Consider the following 23,328-nt stretch of genomic DNA (forward strand, 5'->3'; position numbering starts at 1 on the left):
AAAGGGCCCTTTAAACTGTTAAATGCCCCTTTTCCTGCTGCTGTTAAGACCAGAAAGGGGCATGTAAACCCCATGAACCATGAACTGGTTCGTAACTGGTCCAGTTCCGTGGTTTGTGGGGTTTTTTTGTTTGTTTGTTTGTTCCATGCCCATGTCTGCTCTTGACTTTTTGCTACAGGATTCTGTTCTCCTACTGGCCTTCTGAAGTGTCACTGTGCATCTCTCCCCTGCTTGTTAGACTCCAGGAGCAAGTCTAGAAGAGTTATCTGCAGTTTAATTATGCATCGTTTTACAAACAGATCATAAGTTATGTCTACCAGTACTCATGCAATTTGCGCTCTGTATATTCTGCATGGGGTACCTGAAGTAGATTTGTACTATGCTTCAGTCTTATTGTCTCAGTTCACTGCCATCACTATGGCTTAGCACCTACTTTTCATCAAGCACTTCATGAAAAATAATAAACCTGAATGGTATCATGCCCTATGTGTCCGAGAAGGGCCAATTTAAGTATCAAAGAATGCTTGATTGCTGCCAATGAGACCTTGCCACAGTCAGTCTGGCTGACAAAGCAACGAAGTGGGGAAGGCAGGTTGGCCAATGCTCTAGCAAACCATAGCTGTTATCAAAGCAACAGAGAATTTGGGGAAAGAGGACTGTGGGAATGACAACGCTGGGAGGCATCATGTTGCTGACCTGGCGAGACTGATGCTTCTCCTGGGAGAGTGAGGCCTTGATGCTATGCAATTGGAGAAAGGGGGGCGGGGCTGCTGACTTGCATCCAGCATGGGCTGCAAAGGACTTCTCTGGCCCTCTCTGAGTTTGAGAGTGTGAAAAAACAAGACGACAAGAATGAGCATCATCCTTCTCTTTGGCCTAAGGCTAAACCCAAAGCTGGGAGGGAATAAGACTGGCCAATTTATTTAAATTAAATCTGGTTTAAAAAATGTATATTCCTCCTTTCCTGTGCCCCTATTTGTTTCACAATATAGTTCATCCACGAGGCATGCCCTGAGGCATGCTTATGAGGCTTGTGCCACTGAATCAGCTCTAGAGTGGTTATGCACATATATCAGTTTATATACCTGCTTCCCAAGACATTATACCTCCCTTTAAGATTCCTTTGTGCTGCCTAACTACCTCTAGTGGCTATTACTGGCATAGGAAGCTACACTGCTGAGACGGTGCAATCTCCTGACTTTGTCCTGGCTCAGCACATATTACTTATCGCCGTCCCAACTCTCATTTGCTGCTGCAGTTGGAACAGAATGTAAATCATTTTGGTATGTCAGCCTACTGCCAGGTCTCTTTGATCAGACTGTGTTCATTCCAATATTACTGACAGCTTTTTTTTTCCAGAGTAAGACTTGTGGCTATTTGCATATGAGGGAAATGCAACTCTTTATCATTCTAATTTGGAACTTATTAATATTCTCCTTAATTTGTGCATACAATCCAGATTCTTATTAGGATTCAGTCCAGTCCACCCATTATTCTTTGTTCTCTCCCTGTGATGCACTTACTGCAGGAGACAGATAATGCATTTAAAATGTAGAACACTAAAGATGAAGATTACTTGAGAACCATTCAAACAAAATGGCAACTGAAAAGCTTAAAAAACAACAACAACCCAATTTAATGAGCTTTATAACAAATATGTTCATTTCAGTACAAACAGCCTTTCTCTAGTTGGTTCTTTAAAAAATTCTAAGAGGCTTAATAGCAGTACTTTGTAGCTTTCACTTTTAAAAACAATTGTGCTCTTAGAAAAATGGCAGCTCATAGCAGAATAAAAACATACCAGATGCAGAAACAGAGAGGTCAAAGGAATTTTAAGATTGGAACAGCCAAGGTAAAACGTTTTAATAAAATATACCTGAAAGCCCAGCATTACAGTCTTGAGAAACTGGTGGTTAGTGTTTTGTAAATTATCTCAATGAGGCATTGATCTCAGTAAAGGGAACGATCTACAACCTCTATTCATTTCAGTGGAGGACACACAAAATGAATGAGTGAAATTCACCAGAAGTGAGTGGATAATGGGTACAATCCACTGAGAAGTTCTCCTGCACAAGTCCTGCGGAAATGAACCACTCACGTTCATTTCAATGGCATTTGTGCAGGGGCATATCTCAGCGCACTGGGCCTAGTAACTCTATGCCCATTGACTATGAAAGATACACAGTGGAGCCTTTTTATTTTTTATTTGCTATCAAACCAGCAGTCTGCAATGAGTTTGCTTCCCAGACACAGCTATTTTTAAAAGAACAGGGTTAAACAACGTATTTGGATTTCTCATATTAGTTTTAAATCACTGTAGCATACATATATATAAATACAGAGATTGAATTTTTTAAAAAGCAGCTAGCAGCAAGGACATTCACAGTCTATTTTCCTCTTATTGGTTTTTCAGAAATAACGCAGCTCCACATTGGATCCATCGGTCTTGGTTGCCTCCACATGGAACATCAATGTTGGTCACAACGCAGTCCCTCTCAGCACTGGTGTAAACGGGTAAAGAGATACACTCCTCAGGGGAATAGGGCCCATAAGCGTTCTGTCAAGAAATGAATAATTCATTTCAATTTGAAAACATTGTATGTGTTAATTTGAGCCATGGGATGCCTTTGGTCATAGAATTATGATCAAATTCCATGGGATGAGGGAAATCCATGATTAGGATCGCCTATCTTTTACAAAAAATTACGTAAAGCAGCCCCAGGTAATTTGGGAGGTAGCGGTTTAAACCCTTTTCACCCCAAGTTGTTTTCCTGATCTAAATTCCTCTCCATCCCAGCACTCCAGCACTGCTATTATAGTTGAGCTGAGAACAAAAGATAAAGCACAGCATTCGCATCTTTTTTGGGTGAGGGGTGGTGGTGGTCCTTTGAAGCTTAGGGCTGAGGGTCATTTAAACGGAAATTCAGGTCATTACTGTTGAGGGAAGGGTTGTTCAACTCCTTCTTCCTGTGCCATTTCCTCAAAGCAGCTGTGTCAGCTGCCACTTAGAAAACAAACAGGGCATCATAATCATGGATTTCCCATGTCTAGTCTAACTCTTAGTGAAGGGGGGAGTCAGAGGCTGACTGTAATAACTTTAATTCTGTGTAGAAAAGGAGAGTAGCTGCTGGGGATCACTAAAACAGAGCCAGTTTGGTGTAGTGGTTAAGAGCAGCAGGACTCTAGTCTGAAGAGCCAGGTTTGATTCCCCACTCCTCTGCTTGAAGCCAGCTGGGGGACCTTGGGTCAGTCACAGCTTCTCGGAGCTCTCTCAGCCCCATCCACCCACCTCACAGGGTGATTGTTGTGAAGATAATAACACACTTTATAAACCGTTCCGAGTGGGCATTAAGTTGTACTGAAGGGCGGTATATAAATCAAATGTTATGATGTTATTATTCTGTGAAATACTATCAATTTCTTTTGAGTATAGGTGATATACAGCTCAATCCTAAGCAGTGTTACATCCTTCTAAGCCCACCGAAGTCAGTGTGTTTAGAAGGTGTAGGATCATACTGGTGTAGGATCATGCTAGTAGTCTTTGCTGACTGGGACTCTTGTGTGGTTGGAGTCAGGTTTCCACAGCCAGAAAATCCTCACATATAACATGTCTTTGAATTGCAGTGTTGGCCAGTTGGCATAGTATCTTCCGACATGGGCCTTACGCTTCTCTGGTCTCTGAGTAATGCTGGTGTGGGAAAGAACAATCCGTTCATTCACTTTAAAGATGTTACTAGAGTGGAACGTGACAAGCTCAAAGGGAAACGGCTTCCAGTGTGCTCCATTAACGTAGGAATGGTTCTTGAATAACTTCTTTTGTTTGCCTAGAAGTTTTTCTGATGCTTTACCTGGCCCCATAGTACTAACAACTAACAGTTATGTTAGTGTATACTAATGGATAAAAATACAAAACCACTTTGGAAAGACCCCATCACAAAATGTAAACTGTACTCAGACTGAACAGAGTTATATTTATCTGAAGATTGTCAGTTCATGCTATTTTGCTGACATTCACGTCAGCATCTTTCCTACCACTGTAGGTGTATGGATAACCTTGTACACCCTATGATATACAGTCTTATTCATTATCGTAGAATGTCCAACGTGCATCCAAAACCTGCTTGCAAATTCTGAACTGTCAAAACAAGAGCACACTTTAAATGCTTTAATATGAAGAAACAAAGTTCAGAGATAGTAATTCCACCCCACCCATATGCCTTTCATCCCTTTTCTGCTCTGGAAATCCGCCCTTCCTTTTCTTCAAGGAGAAATGAACTGTCTTTCTGCAAGACAATAACTAAGTTATTCTTTTATAATGCGAACCCATGCTTAAACAAATTAATATGTAAAAGAAATCATTTCAGCCTTCCAATGCCTGTATTAAATAAAGATTATTTCTGTAATTGGAAAGTTGTATGGGGTACAATTTTTAATGTTTGGTTTATTGTTTTTCTTCTTAATTCTATGCATTTGAATAATCTTTGGAATTTGTTTTTCGTGAGGCATAAAATAATGCCCAATGCAACCCTGAAGCTTACAGAATATTCTTTTAAGGTCACATTCAAAGTTCCCCTTTTTACACATGGCAAAGTAGGAGCAATGAACTCTGCAGTGTTCCAGCGGTGTCACAGCTTTATTCAGGCTATTGGCGGAGTAAAAGATGCTGAAACAATGCAGAGGTTTACAGAGATGAAAGCCCACAATACACCATGAAGATTTATGGAACTGTAGGGAATTTTCACACATGACACTGAAGAGTTTCTGAACCACTCTTGCACTAATGGCTTTGACTGCCAAGAGGACCAAATTAGATGTGCTACACAGCTGTGTCTATTTCCCCCTACCATTTTTAAAGAATGAAAAACAGCCTTGAGGAGCAGATTATGGGGAGGGGTGCCAATGACTGGCCCTTTCTCTTCCAGATGTTTTGTCTGCTCCTCCTTTGCTGTTTTTCTCTCTATTGGGGGGGCATACAAGGCTGGATATCTTTTTCACCTATGGGTGGGAAAGCAGATGAGTTGTGGGATGCAGCTCTAAATAACAAATGGCCACACTGTTGAGTCCCAGCAGTCTCCTCCTGACTGGAGTCTCTGAGGCTATGGTTGCCATCTAACTGGTCAGGTATTTCAATTTTGTGGAAAACAGCTTTGCTGATGTGGTGATAAGAATGCAGACGTAAAGGTTTCTGTTTTTTTGTTGGTAATTTAGAAAGTGTCAAAGGCGGCAGATAATGAACCCACGTTATTCTTAAGGGAAGGGTCTCTCCCTATGGAGTTATGCATGAACCCAGCCGTGCTATACTATGCCCAGCTAAGGCCCCATCAATACATTGACATGCAGCCGCCTTCTTTGTATTCCTTGAACTTCACTGGCTGTTCTTGTTGCTTGCAGGACACTTCTTGCTTAGGTTTTTAAATATTTAGGTGTAGTTTAGGTCTTACGCAAGTTTTGATAAGCACTTTAGTATTATCACACTCTCTTGCATACAACCATTTCTACAGCAATTCACTGAAGAATAAATTTAAAACAGTTTCTGAACAGATTTCTTCCATGAAAGTTCCAATACATACGCAGGTAGCTTCCACAAACCATTGTGCTGACTCAATATGGTGAATCAAGAGGTCATGGGTACAGATGCTCCTGCAGCTGCCAGTTTGGCTCACATCCTGCTCACCAGTCATAAACAGGAAGACAACCATTTGGTGCATTCATTTTGTGTCATTACACTGTTTTCTCGCACAAGTTAGAAAGCTGTCAACTACTATTAGAACTATTTGTTGCCATCACCATTAAAAAGATAAAGAAATGGATGTCATTCTATCATCAGGACATTTTCCTAGTCTCATAGCATAGTAGTGCTAATTGTCCTAAACTTAAAAAAGAATTACGGAGACCCAAGAGAAACGCATGGGGGAAGAGGGGGTGGAATGAAGGGAAGCTTCCCCCTCCTTATCCTCCTCACCACTTGCTCTCATTCTTCCTCTGGCAGAGACTGTGGCAGCAGACAAGAATAAAGGAGAAAGCAGGCGCACCTGTCTGTGCAATTTGTCTTGTCCATTGTCTAGTTGTGCAGACCTGCTCTGGTTTGGGTATTCTTTGTAAATTCTTCTTAACTTAAAAAAAAACAACTCGGGGTTTCCCACAGGTTTGCAGAAAAATAGCCTTTGTCTGTACCTTGTTCTATTGTGTAGGGTTTTTGATAGACTAGGTTCACAATTAGAAATATCATATAAGGAAACAGAGGGAGAAGTGTTATTAGGTCACCAATTATGCTATTTCTTGACAGCACCCCCCCCCATCTGCAAAATACACATAGTTAAAACAAAAACGTTCTATTTAAATTGAGACTTCTTATTAAAGTGCCCCTATGTGTTTTCAGTGTCTTCTCTTTATGATCATTATCTTCTTCTCTCTTTTTTACTGTTGTCAATTAAAGAATCAAATATTTAATTCTGAACAACAGCAATTGAATACAGACCAATCCATGTACAATATGGGTCCATGTACAGGCAGAAGGAATTTTTGAAGCATCTCGGAGAAGCCACAGGTTTTCAGACACACACAAAAAGTTTTTAAAAAGAAAGACAAGGAGAGAGTAAGATTTCCACAAAGTGAAGAATGCTGACTGAGATCTTATGAAATCTCGTGAAATCACAGTGTTTGCTGGGGGTTCCCTAGCAACAAAAGTACTGGGCCTGGGCCTAGGCCATACTAGTAGAAAGTTGGGTGAAAGCAGCAGCAGCACCTAAGAGAGGAAGACAGTGATGAGTGGGGCAAAATAGAGAAAGGGTGGGGAAGACAGACAGAATGTGGAAAGGGGGGGAGGGTAAGAAGGGAGGAGAAAACTTGGGAAAAAAGAGAAAGAAGTTGTGAGTGTGTGTGTGTGTGTGTGTGGGGGGGGTCAGTGTGGAGGAATAGGATTTTTCTCCTCTGGGAGTCTCCCAGGTCCCCAGCTTATCGCAAAATGTTAGAAATAGCATAATAGCAGTAATTTTGTATTTGTTTTTAAAACCGTAAGCAGTTCAGCAGTTAACAGCTGCAACTGCAAGAAAACAGGGTTAACATACCTGTAACTTATGTTCATCGAGTTCTTCTGTGCTGACACACATGGGGACTGCGCAGGCGCAGGCCAGCCGCCGGAGAATTTTCTAGCGCTTCCATGGCTCCGAAGGGGCCGTTTGTCGCGCGCCTCAGCGACCGTTTTCCCGCCCAAACGGTCACGTGATCCTCCAGCGACCAACGGCCCCTTCCCTCAGTTCTCCCTTGCCGCCGCTTGACCAACACACCTCAGCCATAACACCTTAAAAACACCAATTTCCGTTACAGCCATCACATTATTGTGCATTGGAGTTCACAGCGGGGTAGGAGGGAGGGTTGTGTGTCAGCACAGAAGAACTCGATGAACATAAGTTACAGGTATGTTAACCCTGTTTTCATCTTCGTTCTTCTGTGCCTCCACACATGGGAGTGTACCAAGCTTCACACAATAAGGAAGGCGGGGGTGAAGTCCAACACAATTTTATTAAGCAAACAAGAACAACAATAAATAGATATGCATATATACATCTATGTAAAAATACTGTGTAGGGACACATAAATACTCAATATTTACATATATACACACCCCCAGGTACATATATACACTTTCACTCAAGGGTACCCAACAGGTACGCCAAGAAAGTCATTCCAAAACTCCCTCAGGAAAAAAGGGAGTGTAAGACAGCCTTGGCCACAGATACATCCTGCTCCGCATTGACATCTACGGCGTAATGCCTGACAAAGGTGTCTGCAGAGGACCATGTGGCCGCTTTACAAATGTTAACCAGGGGCACCCCCCTGAGGAGTGCCGAAGAGGATGCTTGGGACCGCGTGGAGTGGGCTCTGACATGAAGCGGGCAAGCCACCCCTGCCAGGGAATAGGCCTTGCTAATGGCCGTCACAATCCACCTAGACAGGGTCTGTGAGGAAGCCCTGCTACCCCTGTCCTTGGCCCCAAAACATACAAACAGGTGAGGACTGGAGCGGAATCCCTTCGTCCTATCCAGGTAATAGGCTAGGGCCCTCTTCAAGTCTAGGGAATGGAGGGCCTTTTCCCCCTTAGAGGAGGGTTGAGGAAAGAATGCAGGCAGTGAGATATCCTGCGAGAGGTGGAAGGCGGACACCACCTTGGGCAGGAACCCGAGGCAGGGACGCAGGACCACCTTGTTGGGATGAAACACAAGAAAGGGAGGGTCAGACCGCAGTGCAGACAGCTCACTGACCCTTCTGGCCGATGTGACGGCCACCAAGAATGCTACCTTGTAGGATAGCATATCCAAGGGGCATGTAGCCATAGGTTCAAATGGAGGCAACATGAGACGTGAGAGCACCAAGGACAGCGACCACTGAGGCACTGGCGCCGACACAGGTGGGTAAAGATTGTACATGCCCTTAAGGAACTGGCGGGATTGTGGGTGAGAAAACACCGTAGCACCCTCTACTCGGGCGTGAGCAGCTGATATCGCTGCCAAGTGTACCTTGAGGGAGGACACCTTCAAGCCCAGGCCACGCAAGTGGCACAAATACTCGAATACAACCCCCAAGGGACTGCTGTCAGGCACCACTCCTCTGGCAAGTGCCCAGAGCTCAAACCTGCGCCACTTGGCCGCATAAGCGCGCCTAGTGGATGGCCGACGAGCATTCAGGAGGACCCTCTGTACCTCGTCAGTAAAGCCTACAGGGGAGGAACGATCCGCCAAGCCGTTAGGTGCAGCTTCCTGGGATCGTGGTGGACTAGGCTCCCGTTTAGGAGAAGGTCTTGCCGAGGGGGCAGACTCACATATGTCCGTTGGGACATCCGCAGGAGCTTCGGGAACCAAACCTGCCGTGGCCAGAAGGGGGCCACCAGGATGCAGTCCGTCCCGTCCTCCTCTATCTTGCACAGGACCCTGGGAATCAAGGGGAACGGAGGAAACATGTAGTGCAAGCCCTGCGTCCACGTAAACTGGAAGGCATCCCCAATAGAGAGGGGGTCGCTCCCTGCCCTGGAACAGAACGTGTGGGCCTTGGTGGTCGCCGCAGTGGCGAACACGTCTATCACCGGATGACCCCACATCTGGAAGATCGGCCCAACGCACTCTCCGTTCAGTTCCCACTCGTGGTCTAGTAAAGGGGCCCTGCTGAGGGCATCTGCCCGGGCATTGTCTGACCCAGCCACGTGTATAGCTCGGAGCGACACGCCGTTCTTGATAGCCCACTGCCAAGTGAGTGTGGCTTCCCGGCACAGGGCCATGGACACTGTGCCCCCCTGCTGATTCACGTAGTACATGGCAGTCGTGTTGTCCGTCTGCACCAAGACCTGACGATTTCTCAGCAGTGCTGTAAGAGACACAAGTGCGAAACGAATGGCCCTTAGTTCAAGCACATTGATATGGAGGGTCTTTTCCCTGTCAGACCAGACATCCTGCACAGACACCTCACCACAGTAAGCCCCCCATCCCAACAGAGAGGCATCAGTGGTAACCGTGATGTCATGGTGTTGATACCCAAAAGGGGTCCCTCTAAACAAGTTGTCATCAGACAGCCACCAGTCCAAGGAGGAGAGGATGACCCTCGGGATAGAGAATTTGAGGGACGGAGGGTGCAGCAGAGCATCGTACCTCCGCACAAACCAGTTCTGGAGAGGGCGCATACGCAGCCTAGCGAAAGGCACCACAGAGGTGGCCGCTGCCATATGCCCTAGTAAGCACTGGATAGCGCGCACAGACTGGAATCGGTTCCTTTTAAACATGGACACTAGACCCCTTAGGGACCGAGCCCTCTCCAAGGGGAGCAGGGCCTTACCCTCCACAGAGTCTAACAGTGCACCAATGTAGGACACCTTGCAATTGGGCACCAGCTTGGATTTCTCCAAGTTCACCAGGAGCCCCAGGCGTTGGCAAGTGCTAAGTACCAAGCCAATGTCCTGCACCAGCCTAGACTCTGATTCAGCTACGATGAGCCAGTCATCAAGGTACGGAAAGATGGTACAGCCTTCTTCCCGTAGGAAGGAAACCACAGGGGCCACACATTTAGTGAACACTCGTGGGGCAGTGGACAGGCCAAAGGGGAGCACCTTATACCGGAAAACCCTTTGCCGGTAAACAAAGCTCAGGTATTTCCTGTGCTCCTTCCTTATGCCCACGTGAAAGTATGCGTCTTTTAAGTCAAGAACCGCAAACCAATCTCCCTGTTTCAGCAAGGCGATCACAGCCGCCAACGTAACCAGTTTGAATTTGGTCACCTTGAGGAAGGCATTAAGGCCCCTCAGATCTAAAATGGGACGTAAGCCCCCATCCTTTTTAGGGACCAGGAAGAACCTAGAGAAGAACCCCCTTACAGAGTCCTCATAGGGCAATTCTTCCACAGCACCCTTGGCCAAGAGCGACACGATCTCCGCATCCAGCTCGGCCATAGTGTTATTGACAGCTGTCAGGGGTGAACTGCATCTAGGCAGCTCAACAAACTCCAGCCCGTATCCCATTTCAACAATCGTTAAGACCCATGAGTCAGATGTTATTGACTCCCACTCAGAGAGGAGTGGACTCAGTCTGTCCGAAAAGTTCGGGGATACGGCTGGCATGACCCGTCAGTACTGCCTCCCGGCGCCCTGCTGATCTTTCTGCTGGGCCGGTTGTTGTGCCGGACGAGGCTTGAAGGGCCGAAGCCTCCTCTGCTGTTGTGCGGGAGGGTAAGGCCGCTGCTGGTATGCAGGATACTGCTGGTAGCCCGGCCGCTGATGTTGGTATCTGCCCTGGTAGTGGTAAGGGCCGGACCGGGGAGCGTACCGTGGCCTGGAGGAGGGCTTGTCCGCTGGAGCCAGACCCAAAGACCGCGCCGTCTGCCTGTCCTCCTTTTTCTTCTTCAGGGTCTCGTCGGTGGACTTGGAGAACAGCGAGTCCCCTTCAAAGGGCATGCTCTCCACCCTGGAACGCACCTCTTGGGACAGGGCCGTCGACCGCAACCAAGAGTGGCGCCTGAGGACCACCGCCGACGCCATCCCCCTAGCAGCAGTGTCAGCAGCGTGGCTCCCAGCGTTCATTTGCTGTTTAGACAGCCGGACAGCCTCTGTTTGCAGCAGGGACACCACAGCCTTCTGCTCAGGAGGGAGGTCCCGGGTATAGGATGCCAACTTCTCCCAGAGGTACAGCTGGTACCCTGCCATGATGGTCTGGTAGTTGGCAATCCTCAGACCCAGCGAAGCTACGATGTACTGGCGCCTGCCCATGGCATCCAGCTTCTTGCCCTCTTTATCGGCAGGCACCGAGGAGTGACCCGATTGTCGGGGGTTGAACTCCTCTGTGACCAAGGAGGAAGGTGGAGGGTGTTTCACCAACGCCGGCCAGGTGCCCTGCTTGATCTTGTAAAGCTGCTCGATGCGCTTGGACGTTGGAGGTTGATCACAGGGCACCTGCCACACCTTCTCCACAATCTCCTCAATACCCTCGAGCATGGGAAAGCCAACGTACGCCGGATTATCCCCATAGATACGCTTGAGGAGCTTGTCCTTGGTCTGGGGGACTGCCGAAGAGATGTCCATCTCGAGAGCCTTGGCCATCCTTGCCATCTGGTCGGCGTAGATGCGGAGGTCCTCGAATGGGGAGTCCGCAGATGGCACTAGCTCCTCAGCTGGCGATGGTTCGGACCAGGACTCCGACTGGTAGCCGCCAAAGCTCTCCACATCCTCCTCATCGGAACCGAGCTGGGATTCCGGAACCTGGAGCGGAGGGGGAGCCCACGCCGACCTCGATGTCGAAGGCCTCGGTTCCGACACGGAGAAGCCCGCAGGTGCCCCCTCCCATTGGCAACGGTATGGCGAGGGGAGGTAGGAGGCCTGTCGATGCCGGGACGCAGTGGACCGGACTGATCGGACACTGTCCCCCGAACCATGCCGCTCACGACCGACCGGAGGTGGAGACGGACGGACAGGCGACGGACGGCTCCGACGAGGAGACGGGCTCGGTTCCAGCCTCGGCGACCGAAGGGCAAGCGACGGTCGGCTCCGACGGTGCGGGCTCGGCTCCGGCCCCGACGAGAACTCTGCGGGCACCGTCTCGAAGGCCATCGGATCCGGCACTGGCACGGAGATGTCTTCTGGCTCCGGGGAGCCCAGATGAGGGGAAGGCGTGTGAGGAAGCACGATGACCTCCTCCTGAGGAGCGGGACGCGGCGACCGATGATGCTTGGTCTTCTTCTTCTTCTTCGCTGGTTCCGAAGAAGACCTCGGAACCGACGCGCTCCTCGCCTTCGAAGGGGACCTCGGCTTCGACCTCTTAGGCTTCATCGGAACCGATCCGGACGCCGGTTCCGACCGGGGACTCGGTACCAGGATCCTCGGTTCCGACGTAGGTCTCGGATCCGACCTGGTAGATGACGCGCTACGGGGCGGCCGCACCGGTCCCTGCGCTGGAGAGGCCGCTCTCGACGCCGAGGTACTCGGGGGACGCGGTTTCGACCCCGACCTCGCGGAGGCCACTGAGCCAGCTCTTGAATGCCGTTCGGCAGAGGGGCTAGGGCCGGCCTTGGGGGAGGGCAACGGAGCGCCTCCGGACATGACCTTCTGCCACAGGGAGGAGTTCAGTCGGGCCTTGCGCTCCTGCCGGGCCTTGCTGGTGAAGCCCTGGCAAATCTTACAGGCCGACACATTATGGGTCTCCCCCAAACAAAACAGGCACAGTTCATGGCCATCGGTCTTGGCCATTTTCGTGTGGCATTGGAGGCAATGCTTGAAGAGAGCCTTTGAGGCCATCTTCAGGGGCACGCGAAAGGAAGGTCAAAAACAGTCCGAGTCAAATTACCGAGTCCACAACAAAGTCCAAAACGAGATCCGAAGAATAGTCGAGGTCACGAAGTCCGAAGTCAAAAGCCAAGCAATCAGTCAGAATAAAGCACGAAGCACAAAAAGCACAGAGCAACGAAGCTCACGTTCTCTCCAAGCGGCGGCAAGAAGAGAACTGGGGGAAGGGGCCGTTGGTCGCTGGAGGATCACGTGACCGTTTGGGCGGGAAAACGGTCGCTGAGGCGCGCGACAAACGGCCCCTTCGGAGCCATGGAAGCTCTAGAAAATTCTCCGGCGGCTGGCCTGCGCCTGCGCAGTCCCCATGTGTGGAGGCACAGAAGAACGAAGATGAACTGAAGGTAGCACAACTTGGCCATGTAAAATAAGTGTCTATTTCACAGACTCATTGCTGTTTGAGGCAATCTTCAATAACAAACATCAAGGTGATCCAATCAAGAGCTGCCTTGCATCTGGTTGCAGGAGACAAGCAAATTAAGTTTGCCTGTTGATCATGTTCATGTCAAAGTTCTCTGCATGCCTAGTTGCGCATATGATCTGGGCATACATGAAGCCCTTCACAAACCCAATTCAGCACATGCAAATCCATGATATCTTCAATAAACTACAAAAAAGGTCAACAGGCACAATTTTGGCTTTGACCATGAAAGTTTAGCGCTGAACCGGTTATTCAAGATGGTTTTAGTGGTTCTTCATGTTATATATTTCCAAAAATATTTGAGGAAATTTAAATTATATTTTTTTCCATTAGGAATATTCAATTTATTTTCAGAATTATCAGTATTATATCACTTTTGAAGCGATAACAAACAGAGCGAATAAGCCCAATGCAGGCTGTGAAAACCAACCCAATTCCTTTTCCTCTGAAGTGTGGCTTCAGAGAAAAAGAAAACTGACTTTTTGCAATTGTCAGGAATATAGTTATTAAACTGCAAGGAATCTGGCCTCTTTATTAAAAAAGCAGGTCAGACACCATACTGGAAACTTGTTATAGCACAGGAACCCAATTATAGGGCTTAACGTTTAGGACTCTTAATAATGAAGTACCTGTGGAATCCAGGCCATGTAACAAGGGAGCACTGATGACACGCTGGGAGAGTCATGCTGGTTTTCTGAAAGTCGATTTCCATCAAAACTACAGCCTTCCAGCTGAAGGCCGCTGATCTATCATGGAAATATAAAATAATTCTGAAATATATTGGATACAATAATGAAAGCAATGATTATACTACTCCTTAAAGTACACTTGAAGTACACCTTAAAGTACACATATAGAGATCATGTAAATAGCATAAAAGAAATGCAGAAATTTTCTAGAAAATAGTCGTTAGAAAAAAGATCTAGATGGCTACATAAATATAGTTAAGATTTGCATTCGTTATTAAGCTAGGAAATATACATGTATATATCAGCATTTATGTCACTGGCAGGTGCTGGGACATTACAGTAATGGAAATAGAGCAGCAAGAGCAAAGTAAACATTTATTAACAATGCCAAGAAAAAGGAAAAATAAATTTCAGAATAAGCATAGCTTCCTGTTGTGAAGTTTGACATTAGCTTTCAAAGAATGGATTGTGCTACAGCATGTTTTCCACGAGTCACTGAAATGTTCTTGCCAGTATTGTGCAGAAATAATGCACAAGGGGAATGAATAAAAGAAATATTAACTGTATAAAAAACTCTACAAGATCTAATGCAAACTTTCGTTGGTCTGTTGAGGTAACAACTCCACCACAATGTAACACGTTTGGGATGTTTAATTTTAGTAAATGATCATGAAGGCAACACACAGAGCTGAGCAAAGTGCTTCATCCCTACTTTTAATGGAAGTTAAGTTCAGCTGGATTTAATGCCAAAGCCAGTGATATTTTTGCAGCAGATGTTTCTAACCTCACTTTCTTTCCGTCTACATTTTTGAATCACAGCAAAGCAATCACTGAAGATATTTCACGATGCATCTCAAAACATTCCTCTCATTCACCCAAAGCCAGTCTGATATGTGAAATCTTGTACCATATGCCATCTTCTGGTGGAGGTTACACTTTCCCTTACCGCACAACTTCATTACTAATTGGTTCTCTTTGGAGCCCCAAGTAAATTCCCAGTCCACCGCTTTCTCCAGTAAGCCAGAACTAAGTTAACAGCCAGAACAGCCAGGACAAGTTGCTGGAAGAAAGCAACATAGCACGACACTGGTAAAGTGGGTATTAAAGAGGCTGACTTCCTTTGCTGCCTGCATTGTGTGTTGCAAAATGGCAGCTTGGATATCCTTCTCCTTTTGTATCAAGAGGACAGGGAACGGGAATGAGGGAGAACTGCAGGTTATTAAGTGCCATCATGAAGAGATTAATGCTTTACTACTGGTAGCATAGTTACTTAAAATTTTCTTTTTTACATTTTCTCTGCAAAATTTATATTTCTGTTTTAAATGAATTCATAGCACTGTCAAAATGTTCTTCCAGCAGTGATTTTAAGTGTCTTATATCTCAAGATGAATGAGAGAATACAGTCAAATCAGTCTGTTAATTTGTATATGGACAAGTGACTGTCCAAGAAATTCTAAATGTCATTAGAAAGATCTAATTAAGCACAAACTGATTTTGAATTAAAAAATTCACCACAGCCTTAGTGGGCAGTATCACTACTGTAATAATGCCTTGAGGTTATCTGCTGTATTAAACATCAATTTCAGAGATAATAATCCCCTCTAGACCAAGTTGTAACCTTGGTTTCAGAACGATTAAGATGACATCTGCCTTTCAAATGGTCTTCCAGATATTCCACTAAGGTTTATAAGATGACCTTTCAACATATATTGGTAAAATAATATCAGAAAGATGACTGGAAGAAAAGCAGATTTGTAACTGACAATTTTCATCCCATGCTTATGATGACCTTTAGGGCCCGACCTTCGGGAAGACATGATAGATTCCTTTGCTCCCATCACTGGTGTCTTTCTCTCAGTCAGTTTCGTCCGTATCTAACTAAACCTCTTCTTGTTACTCAAATAATGTTACTCCACCTGAGCTCTTCCAGCTCTAAACAGCATGACCAAGGATGGCTGTTCTCTACATCTCTTTAAGAGGGTGGTTTCTGACAGCTGCTGCCACCATCAAGTTTTCCTTTCAAATATCTACCCCTTTCGACAACCATTTCTATTTAAGGTGCACCAGAAAGATCTTAAAAATCAGTTTGTCGTGATTGCTATGTGAAGATTCTGATGAGAGATTTGTGATTTCCACTCTCAGCTTTAATATTCCTTCCCCCTGGACATCACTGGGTTGTTTTTCAAAAGTGAGGCAAGGAATATTCTTAGTCAAACTAGCTTTAGATTGCCAAATAAAGGAATAGGGTAAAATGTGGTGCCCATCATTACACACAATGAACTCAGGATAGGGTCCAATTAAAACATGTTCCTGTTTTATAGATATGTCACTTTACACACACAATTTCACCGAGATGAAATCTGAACACACACAGTACCTGAACTTGGAGCTTTGCTCCTCGTATCTGACCTTTCCATGATGCTGTAAATTTTAAACTGTCTACTGAACAGCTCATCACCCTAGAAGAGAAAGAGAAAGCCTAAATGCTGTATTGTCGAAGGCTTTCACGGCCGGAGAACGATGGTTGTTGGGGGTTTTCCGGGCTGTATTGCCGTGGTCTTGGCATTGTAGTTCCTGACGTTTCGCCAGCAGCTGTGGCTGGCATCTTCAGAGGTGTAGCACCAAAAGACAGAGATCTCTCAGTGTCACAGTGTGGAAAAGATGTAGGTCATTTGTATCTACTCAGGAGGGGTGGGGTTGAGCTGAGTCATTCTGTAAGAGTTTCCCAGGGTGTGGAATGCTAATGGCGGGAGGCTTCACTGAGTCATTCTGTAAGAGTTTCCCAGGGTGTGGAATGCTAATGGCGGGAGGCTTCACTGTATCCTGAGGAGGTTCTTTTGCATATGGATTGGTGCTTGATGTGCTAATCTTCTCTGCAGGGCTATTGTCGGGTGTGGAGTGTTTTGTTGGCCTGGTGTTTTTCAGAACTGGAGCCCATGCTCTGTTCATTCTTAAGGTTTCTTCTTTCCTGTTGAAGTTTTGCTTATGCTTGTGAATTTCAATGGCTTCCCTGTGCAGTCTGACAAAGTAGTTGGAAGTGTTGTCCAGTATTTTGGTGTCCTGGAATAAGATACTGTGCCCTGTTTGAGTTAGGCTATGTTCAGCCACTGCTGATTTTTCAGGCTGTCCAAGTCTGCAGTGTCTTTCATGTTCTTTTATTCTTGTCTGGATGCTACGCTTTGTGGTCCCGATGTAAACTTGTCCACAGCTGCAGGGTATACGGTATACTCCTGCAGAGGTGAGGGGGTCTCTGCTGTCTTTTGCTGATCGTAGCATCTGTTGTATTTTTCGGGTGGGTCTGAATACTGCTTGGAGGTTATGCTTTTTCATAAGCTTTCCCATCTGATCAGTAATTCCTTTGATATATGGCAAAAACACTTTTCCTGTAGGTGACTGTTTTTCCTTGGTTGTTTGATTCATCCTGGGTTTGATTGCTCTTCGGATTTCATTTCTGGAGTAGCCATTTGCCTGAAGTGCGTGGTTTAGATGATTAATTTCCTCATTGAGAAAGCGCGGCTCACATATCCGTCTTGCACGATCCACTAATGTTTTCATTATGCCTCTTTTCTGTCGGGGGTGGTGATTGGAGTTTTTGTGTAAGTACCGATCAGTGTGAGTTGGTTTCCTGTAGACCTTGTGACCTAACTGAGAGTTTGCTTTGCGGATGACCAAGGTATCCAGGAATGAGAGTTTTCCCTCACTTTCTTTTTCCATTGTGAATTGTATGTTCAGGTGGATGTTGTTGAGATGATTCAAAAACTCAAAAACCGAAGCAATCCGAAGAGCAATCAAACCCAGGATGAATCAAACAACCAAGGAAAAACAGTCACCTACAGGAAAAGTGTTTTTGCCATATATCAAAGGAATTACTGATCAGATGGGAAAGCTTATGAAAAAGCATAACCTCCAAGCAGTATTCAGACCCACCCGAAAAATACAACAGATGCTACGATCAGCAAAAGACAGCAGAGACCCCCTCACCTCTGCAGGAGTATACCGTATACCCTGCAGCTGTGGACAAGTTTACATCGGGACCACAAAGCGTAGCATCCAGACAAGAATAAAAGAACATGAAAGACACTGCAGACTTGGACAGCCTGAAAAATCAGCAGTGGCTGAACATAGCCTAACTCAAACAGGGCACAGTATCTTATTCCAGGACACCAAAATACTGGACAACACTTCCAACTACTTTGTCAGACTGCACAGGGAAGCCATTGAAATTCACAAGCATAAGCAAAACTTCAACAGGAAAGAAGAAACCTTAAGAATGAACAGAGCATGGGCTCCAGTTCTGAAAAACACCAGGCCAACAAAACACTCCACACCCGACAATAGCCCTGCAGAGAAGATTAGCACATCAAGCACCAATCCATATGCAAAAGAACCTCCTCAGGATACAGTGAAGCCTCCCGCCATTAGCATTCCACACCCTGGGAAACTCTAAATGCTGTATATTCAGTAGGAAATAAAAGAATGGTTAAAGATGATTAAATATGCTAATCATAGGAATCATATTTTTAAAAAGATCTGAAGTAATGAGATGCAGTATACTTTAAATTAAAATAATGTTTGTGGTGGCAAACAAGGTTATTTCAGTGAGACTAAGAAGGCAAAAAAGCTACACAAATTTTCTCTTAATGTATACTTTTTATTCCTGCAGAAGATCTTTTTGATCTGAATTTCTCATTTATGTGCCTTTATACAAGAGAATGCTATCTCCACAAAAATGAACAGCATTTTAATTTCTCTCACATTCTCCTCACACTTTGGTACCATCCCCCTTGGAGGTCTCCTCATCCCTTCTCCTGAGTGCTCTAGCTTTAATTACCAGAAATGTTTGGGCTTCAACCAGAAATGGAGAAGGTGGGAATTGGCTTAAGTTGTATCAGAGCTACTGCTGCTAGAAAGAAAGAATTAAAACCACAGGCACAAAAGTGCTTTCACCATAACGTATTGTTGTCTACCTTTCCCTTCACTGACCAGAGACTGCTTCCAAGTTTGTACTGGCAGACTGTATGACCATTTTTTCTATAACTAAATCCCAGCATGGAATGTGGCTCCTTTCGGGCAGTCCAGTTGTATTCCTTATATTCTGCTGTCTTGTGCTCTGTCAATGCCCAGCTGCATATCTCTGATTATTTCTGAGACTACTGTTATAATCCTAACGGATTCTCTACTCTGACATTAAAGGATGCTATATTTAAATGTGCATAAGATAACCTCGATGCTACTTTTTTTTAAAGAAAAGGTGCTTTGAGATTAAAAGATCTGGAGATGCAACCCTTCTCGTTATCACCTGATTAAAATTTTACCTTCCAAAATTAACTTACTTGAAGAAATGGGGATGGGGCTCTGCTACACATATCTGGACTGCAACAGTTACATGCAGTTGGTTCCTAAGCATTCTGAGATACACAAGTACCAGTGAAATGTGGAACTTCCAAGTAAACACAGATGCAGTCACAGTACTCCTTAATGCTTGTACCTAACAGATTTCGGTTGTACTTTGCTTTCAGACGGACTATATTCTGGTCTGCAACGTACGTTTCTTTGATCTTTGTTTTACTTTTCCTCCTTGACTACTGCACCCACCTGGTAATGTCTAAACACCTTCTTTCTGCTTCCTCTCTAGATTCTCTGTTGTGGAACTAATTAAAACTAAGTTTTAAAGAATGCTGCATCCTGTCTCAATGTTTACTGAACCTAAATTCTCAACTAAAAAAACAAAATAATACAGGAATTATTGGTGGTTAGATGTTAATACAAATAATTCAGAGTGAACTATTACATTACAGATCTATTCACAAAAGTTAGCGGCCTTCATAAGATAAGCCTAGGAATGCTTCCCAGAAACAGGAGAACATTATTTCAAGAAAGTTGTAGAGTGTGAATGCTAAACTTGTGACCACCAAGCCCACTGGCCATGCATTTGAGCCTGTCAGGTACTCAACACCCTTGTTTTCCTCTCTTTTCCCCCCTAAGCAAGCAGTAAAAACACAAGCATTTCTGAATCCTACTGCGGTGCCATACTTAGCTGGTGGACTGCATTTGGCTTGATGGGTTATAAGCCGTACAAGTCTGTCAGACTGGTTTCTGATCTGATTAGGCTACCCTGACAGGGGAAGTGAAGCAATTAAATAACAATAAAAGGAAGACGACTGTAAGAGGTTCGTACGATAGCTGCCTTATTTTGCCTACCTTGCAGTCTCCTGTCGCAAGGCGTTTAGAAATGTGTCTGGATGGAAGAGTTCTGAGAGGTCAAGGATATCTGAGAGCAAGGTCTGCTTTTCTGCTTTACTAACCCAGTTCTATAAAAGAGAAAAGCATTGTTCATCAACTGGGAAAACCATCAGCTTTATTTGTTGCACATTCACTGATACTCTGCACACCTTTATACACACACGTCTCATGGAAATCAATGACAATTACTGTGTAATTGTGTGCAAGACTAGAGCCTTGGAGGTAAATGATGATGTGTTGTTCTGCATCCTTAATGAAGTGTTTGAAAGGAAGTATTTCTTCTGGCATTTTTGGTGAATGGTAATACAGACACGGTGAACCCCATTTGGCATTCTCAAGCTGATATGACACACAATGTGGCTGCTGAAAATCTATTGATGTGGCAGCTCTCAACTCCTGGAGAGATAGTCAAGCTGAATCCTGACAAGACAGAGATGGTGTTGGTTGGGAAAATCTGAGATTTTGCAGGGTACTTGTCCGGAGCAGGCTCCTCCTGCCCCGGACTGGGCGCGCACGCCGGCCTCCCTGCCGCCCGCGGAGCTCCCCCCCCACCTGCGAAGCTCCCCTCCCCACCCACGGAACTCCCCTCCCCAATCCCGCGCACCCCCCACACCCCCCCCACACCCCTCGGGGACCCCCTACCTGCGGGGAGCATGGACGGGGCGCACGGCGAGCCGGGCCGAAACAAGGAAGCGCTCACCCGCGCCGCCGCCCCTGTCAGCAGAGCCGCACGGGCCGGCATGGACGGCCGCCGCGCCGAGGGAAGCCGCTCCGACGAGGGGAAGGGCTGCGGCCCAGGAAACGCCGAGGCGGCCGCCCGCACCGTCCGGGTCGGAGGCGCAGGAGTGGGCCTGGCCGGCAGCGGGGCGAGGGGGCGGGACGGAGAGCCAGCCACGCCATCCCCTGACTGGCTGGACGGCTCCTGGGAGGGCTCGCCGGTGTGAGCCACGGGCAGGGATTGGCGCAGGGCCAGCACCGGCGAGCCATCAACGGGGAAGAGGAGTAGCTGACTGAGAGGTGGCACAGAGAGAGGGAAGGAGAAGTTCTCGGAGACAGCTAGCTGGAGACAGAGGCTGCTGGAGCAGCCACGGTCCCAGCCCAGTCTGAGGCAGAGGGAACTCACCCCTCCCCCTGGAGGCAAAGGAAGGGACGGCGGAGCACGAGGAGGGCGCGGTTGGGGGCGGGGCGGGGCCTCACAAACTGGTGGAGAATGCAGGCACCGGCGGACCCGTGAGGCACCCGCTTCCGCACCTACCCACCCCCGCAGGCTGGAGCAGCTCCCGTACCCTTATACGCCCGGCAGTGCTGCAGAAGCCGAGCGGAGAGACACCCCCGGCCAGCCCTGCCATGGATCTCACCCAGTTCGGGCAGTGGCTCACGGAGCATCAGGGCCAGCTGCTGAAGGAGGTGGCCCAGCAGCAGCTGGATGCCCAGGCCGCTCTCGCCCGCCAGCAGCAAGACGCTCAGGCGGCCCTGATCCGGGGACTCCAACAGACCCTGGCCCAGGCAGGGGCCGGTGCCGGCGGGGGCGGGGGAGGCGCCAACCCCCGCCCGCCCTTTCACCTGGCCAAGTTAGGGCCAGAAGACGACGTAGATGCCTTTTTGGAGGCCTTTGAACGCACGGCGGAGGCGGCAGGCTGGCCGCAGGCCCAGTGGGCCTTCATCATTGGCCCTTACTTGACCGGAGAGGCCCAAGCCGCCCTGAAGGCCCTCCCCAAGGCCGAGAGTGCCGACTACGTCAAACTCAAAGAGGCGGTCCTCGACCGCTATGAGATAACGCCGGAAACCTACCGCCAGAGGTTTCGGGCCATCACCTTCCAAAAGTCAGACCGCCCCCGCACGCTGGTAACCGCCCTCCAAGATACGGCGTACCGATGGCTAAGGCCCACCACAGACGAGGGGCGGAGGATTGTGGACCAGGTGGTCCTCGAGCAGCTGCTGCAGGTGATTCCCGCCCGAGCCAGAAACTGGGTGGCCTACAATAAGCCCGGCACCCTGAAGGAGGCCACCACCCTCTGGGAAAACGTGATGGCCGTGGAGGCTCGAGACCCCCCGAAGGCAGAAGCTCGTCTGGGTGGCGAAGGGGGCCAAGGTCCCGGCGGGAGGGGTGGCCGGGCCCGGTCCGGGCCTCGCCCACCCACCCCGCTCAACGCCGGTCGGCCAGCCGCCGGGCCTCCCCAGGGACCTCGGTGGACCTTCCCTCCGCCCACCACCCCACCTACCAAGCCGGCCGGAGCGAGCCGGGACCCCAGCGACAAGGGGCCCTGCTTCACCTGTGGGCAGCGTGGACACTGGAAGAGGGAGTGCCCCCTTATGGAGTGCGACTTGGGTTGGGACACCGCCCTGCCAACCACCGCCCGGTCCTCTAGGCCGCCACCCATGCTGATCTTGGTGTCACTGGCCGGGAGGCGATTGACCGCCTTGCTTGATAGCGGGAGTTCGGTGTCTATGGTCAGGACCCATCTCCTGCCGCCCGACCTGCCCGTAGTCCGCCAAGCCACCATTGCCTGCGTGCATCACCACGTCGAGGAGTGCCCAGTGGTCCAGGTGCCCGTGACCTACCGTGGCCAAACCCTTGAGACGCACTTGGCTCGAGTGAACGCCCTGCCCTACCCCGTCCTCTTGGGGAGGGACGCCCCCCACTTCCGGCTAGCCATGCGGACCGCCCTTCCCCCGGAGCCGGTGGACGGCGATGAGACACTGGCCGGAGCGTCGGTGAGCGACCCATCGGAACCAGACGAGGGAGAGGGGGCAGAAGGGGCCTCGATGCAGCTACTCCAGGGATGGAATAGGGAGCCACGGTTTGCCACTGCCCAGACGGAAGACCCCTCGTTGGAGAGCTTGCGACGGGCGACCGCAGTAAGTAACGGGCGAGTCTTAGATCCCCGCCGAGCCAACCGGTGGCCGCGGGTCATCCAGGAGGGGGGCCGTTGGTATCGCCTGGTGAAGGAGAGAGGCAGAGAGATCCGTCAACTCCTAGTCCCCACCGCCTTCCGACCGGAGGTCTTGAAGGCCGCCCACGACCACCCGTGGGCCGGGCACCAGGGAGCCTGGGGCACGACCGCCCGGATCAAGGCCCACTTCTTCTGGCCAGGCTTAGTTAAGGAGGCCAAGCGCTATTGCCAAGCCTGCCCCCTGTGCCAGCGGCTGGTCGGCCGCCGTCC

The 23,328-nt window shown here is 48.2% G+C and overlaps 1 protein-coding gene across 1 annotated transcript in view; it reads right to left on the reverse strand.

The window, feature by feature from the left end:
* Positions 1-2,162: 2,162 nt before the first annotated feature.
* Positions 2,163-23,328, reverse strand: part of DYNC2H1 (dynein cytoplasmic 2 heavy chain 1) — a 217,617-nt gene continuing 196,451 nt past the window's right edge. Inside the window, exons 86-89 of the mRNA XM_054973537.1 lie at positions 20,123-20,232; positions 16,299-16,380; positions 13,862-13,978; positions 2,163-2,557 (exon numbers count right to left, since the gene is read on the reverse strand). Of these exons, the coding sequence (XP_054829512.1) occupies positions 2,399-2,557; positions 13,862-13,978; positions 16,299-16,380; positions 20,123-20,232 (468 nt within the window). The 3' untranslated portion in view covers positions 2,163-2,398. The remainder of the gene's footprint in view (positions 2,558-13,861; positions 13,979-16,298; positions 16,381-20,122; positions 20,233-23,328) is intronic.

Source organism: Eublepharis macularius, chromosome 3 (assembly GCF_028583425.1).
Source record: "Eublepharis macularius isolate TG4126 chromosome 3, MPM_Emac_v1.0, whole genome shotgun sequence".
Classification (NCBI taxonomy): domain Eukaryota; kingdom Metazoa; phylum Chordata; class Lepidosauria; order Squamata; family Eublepharidae; genus Eublepharis; species Eublepharis macularius.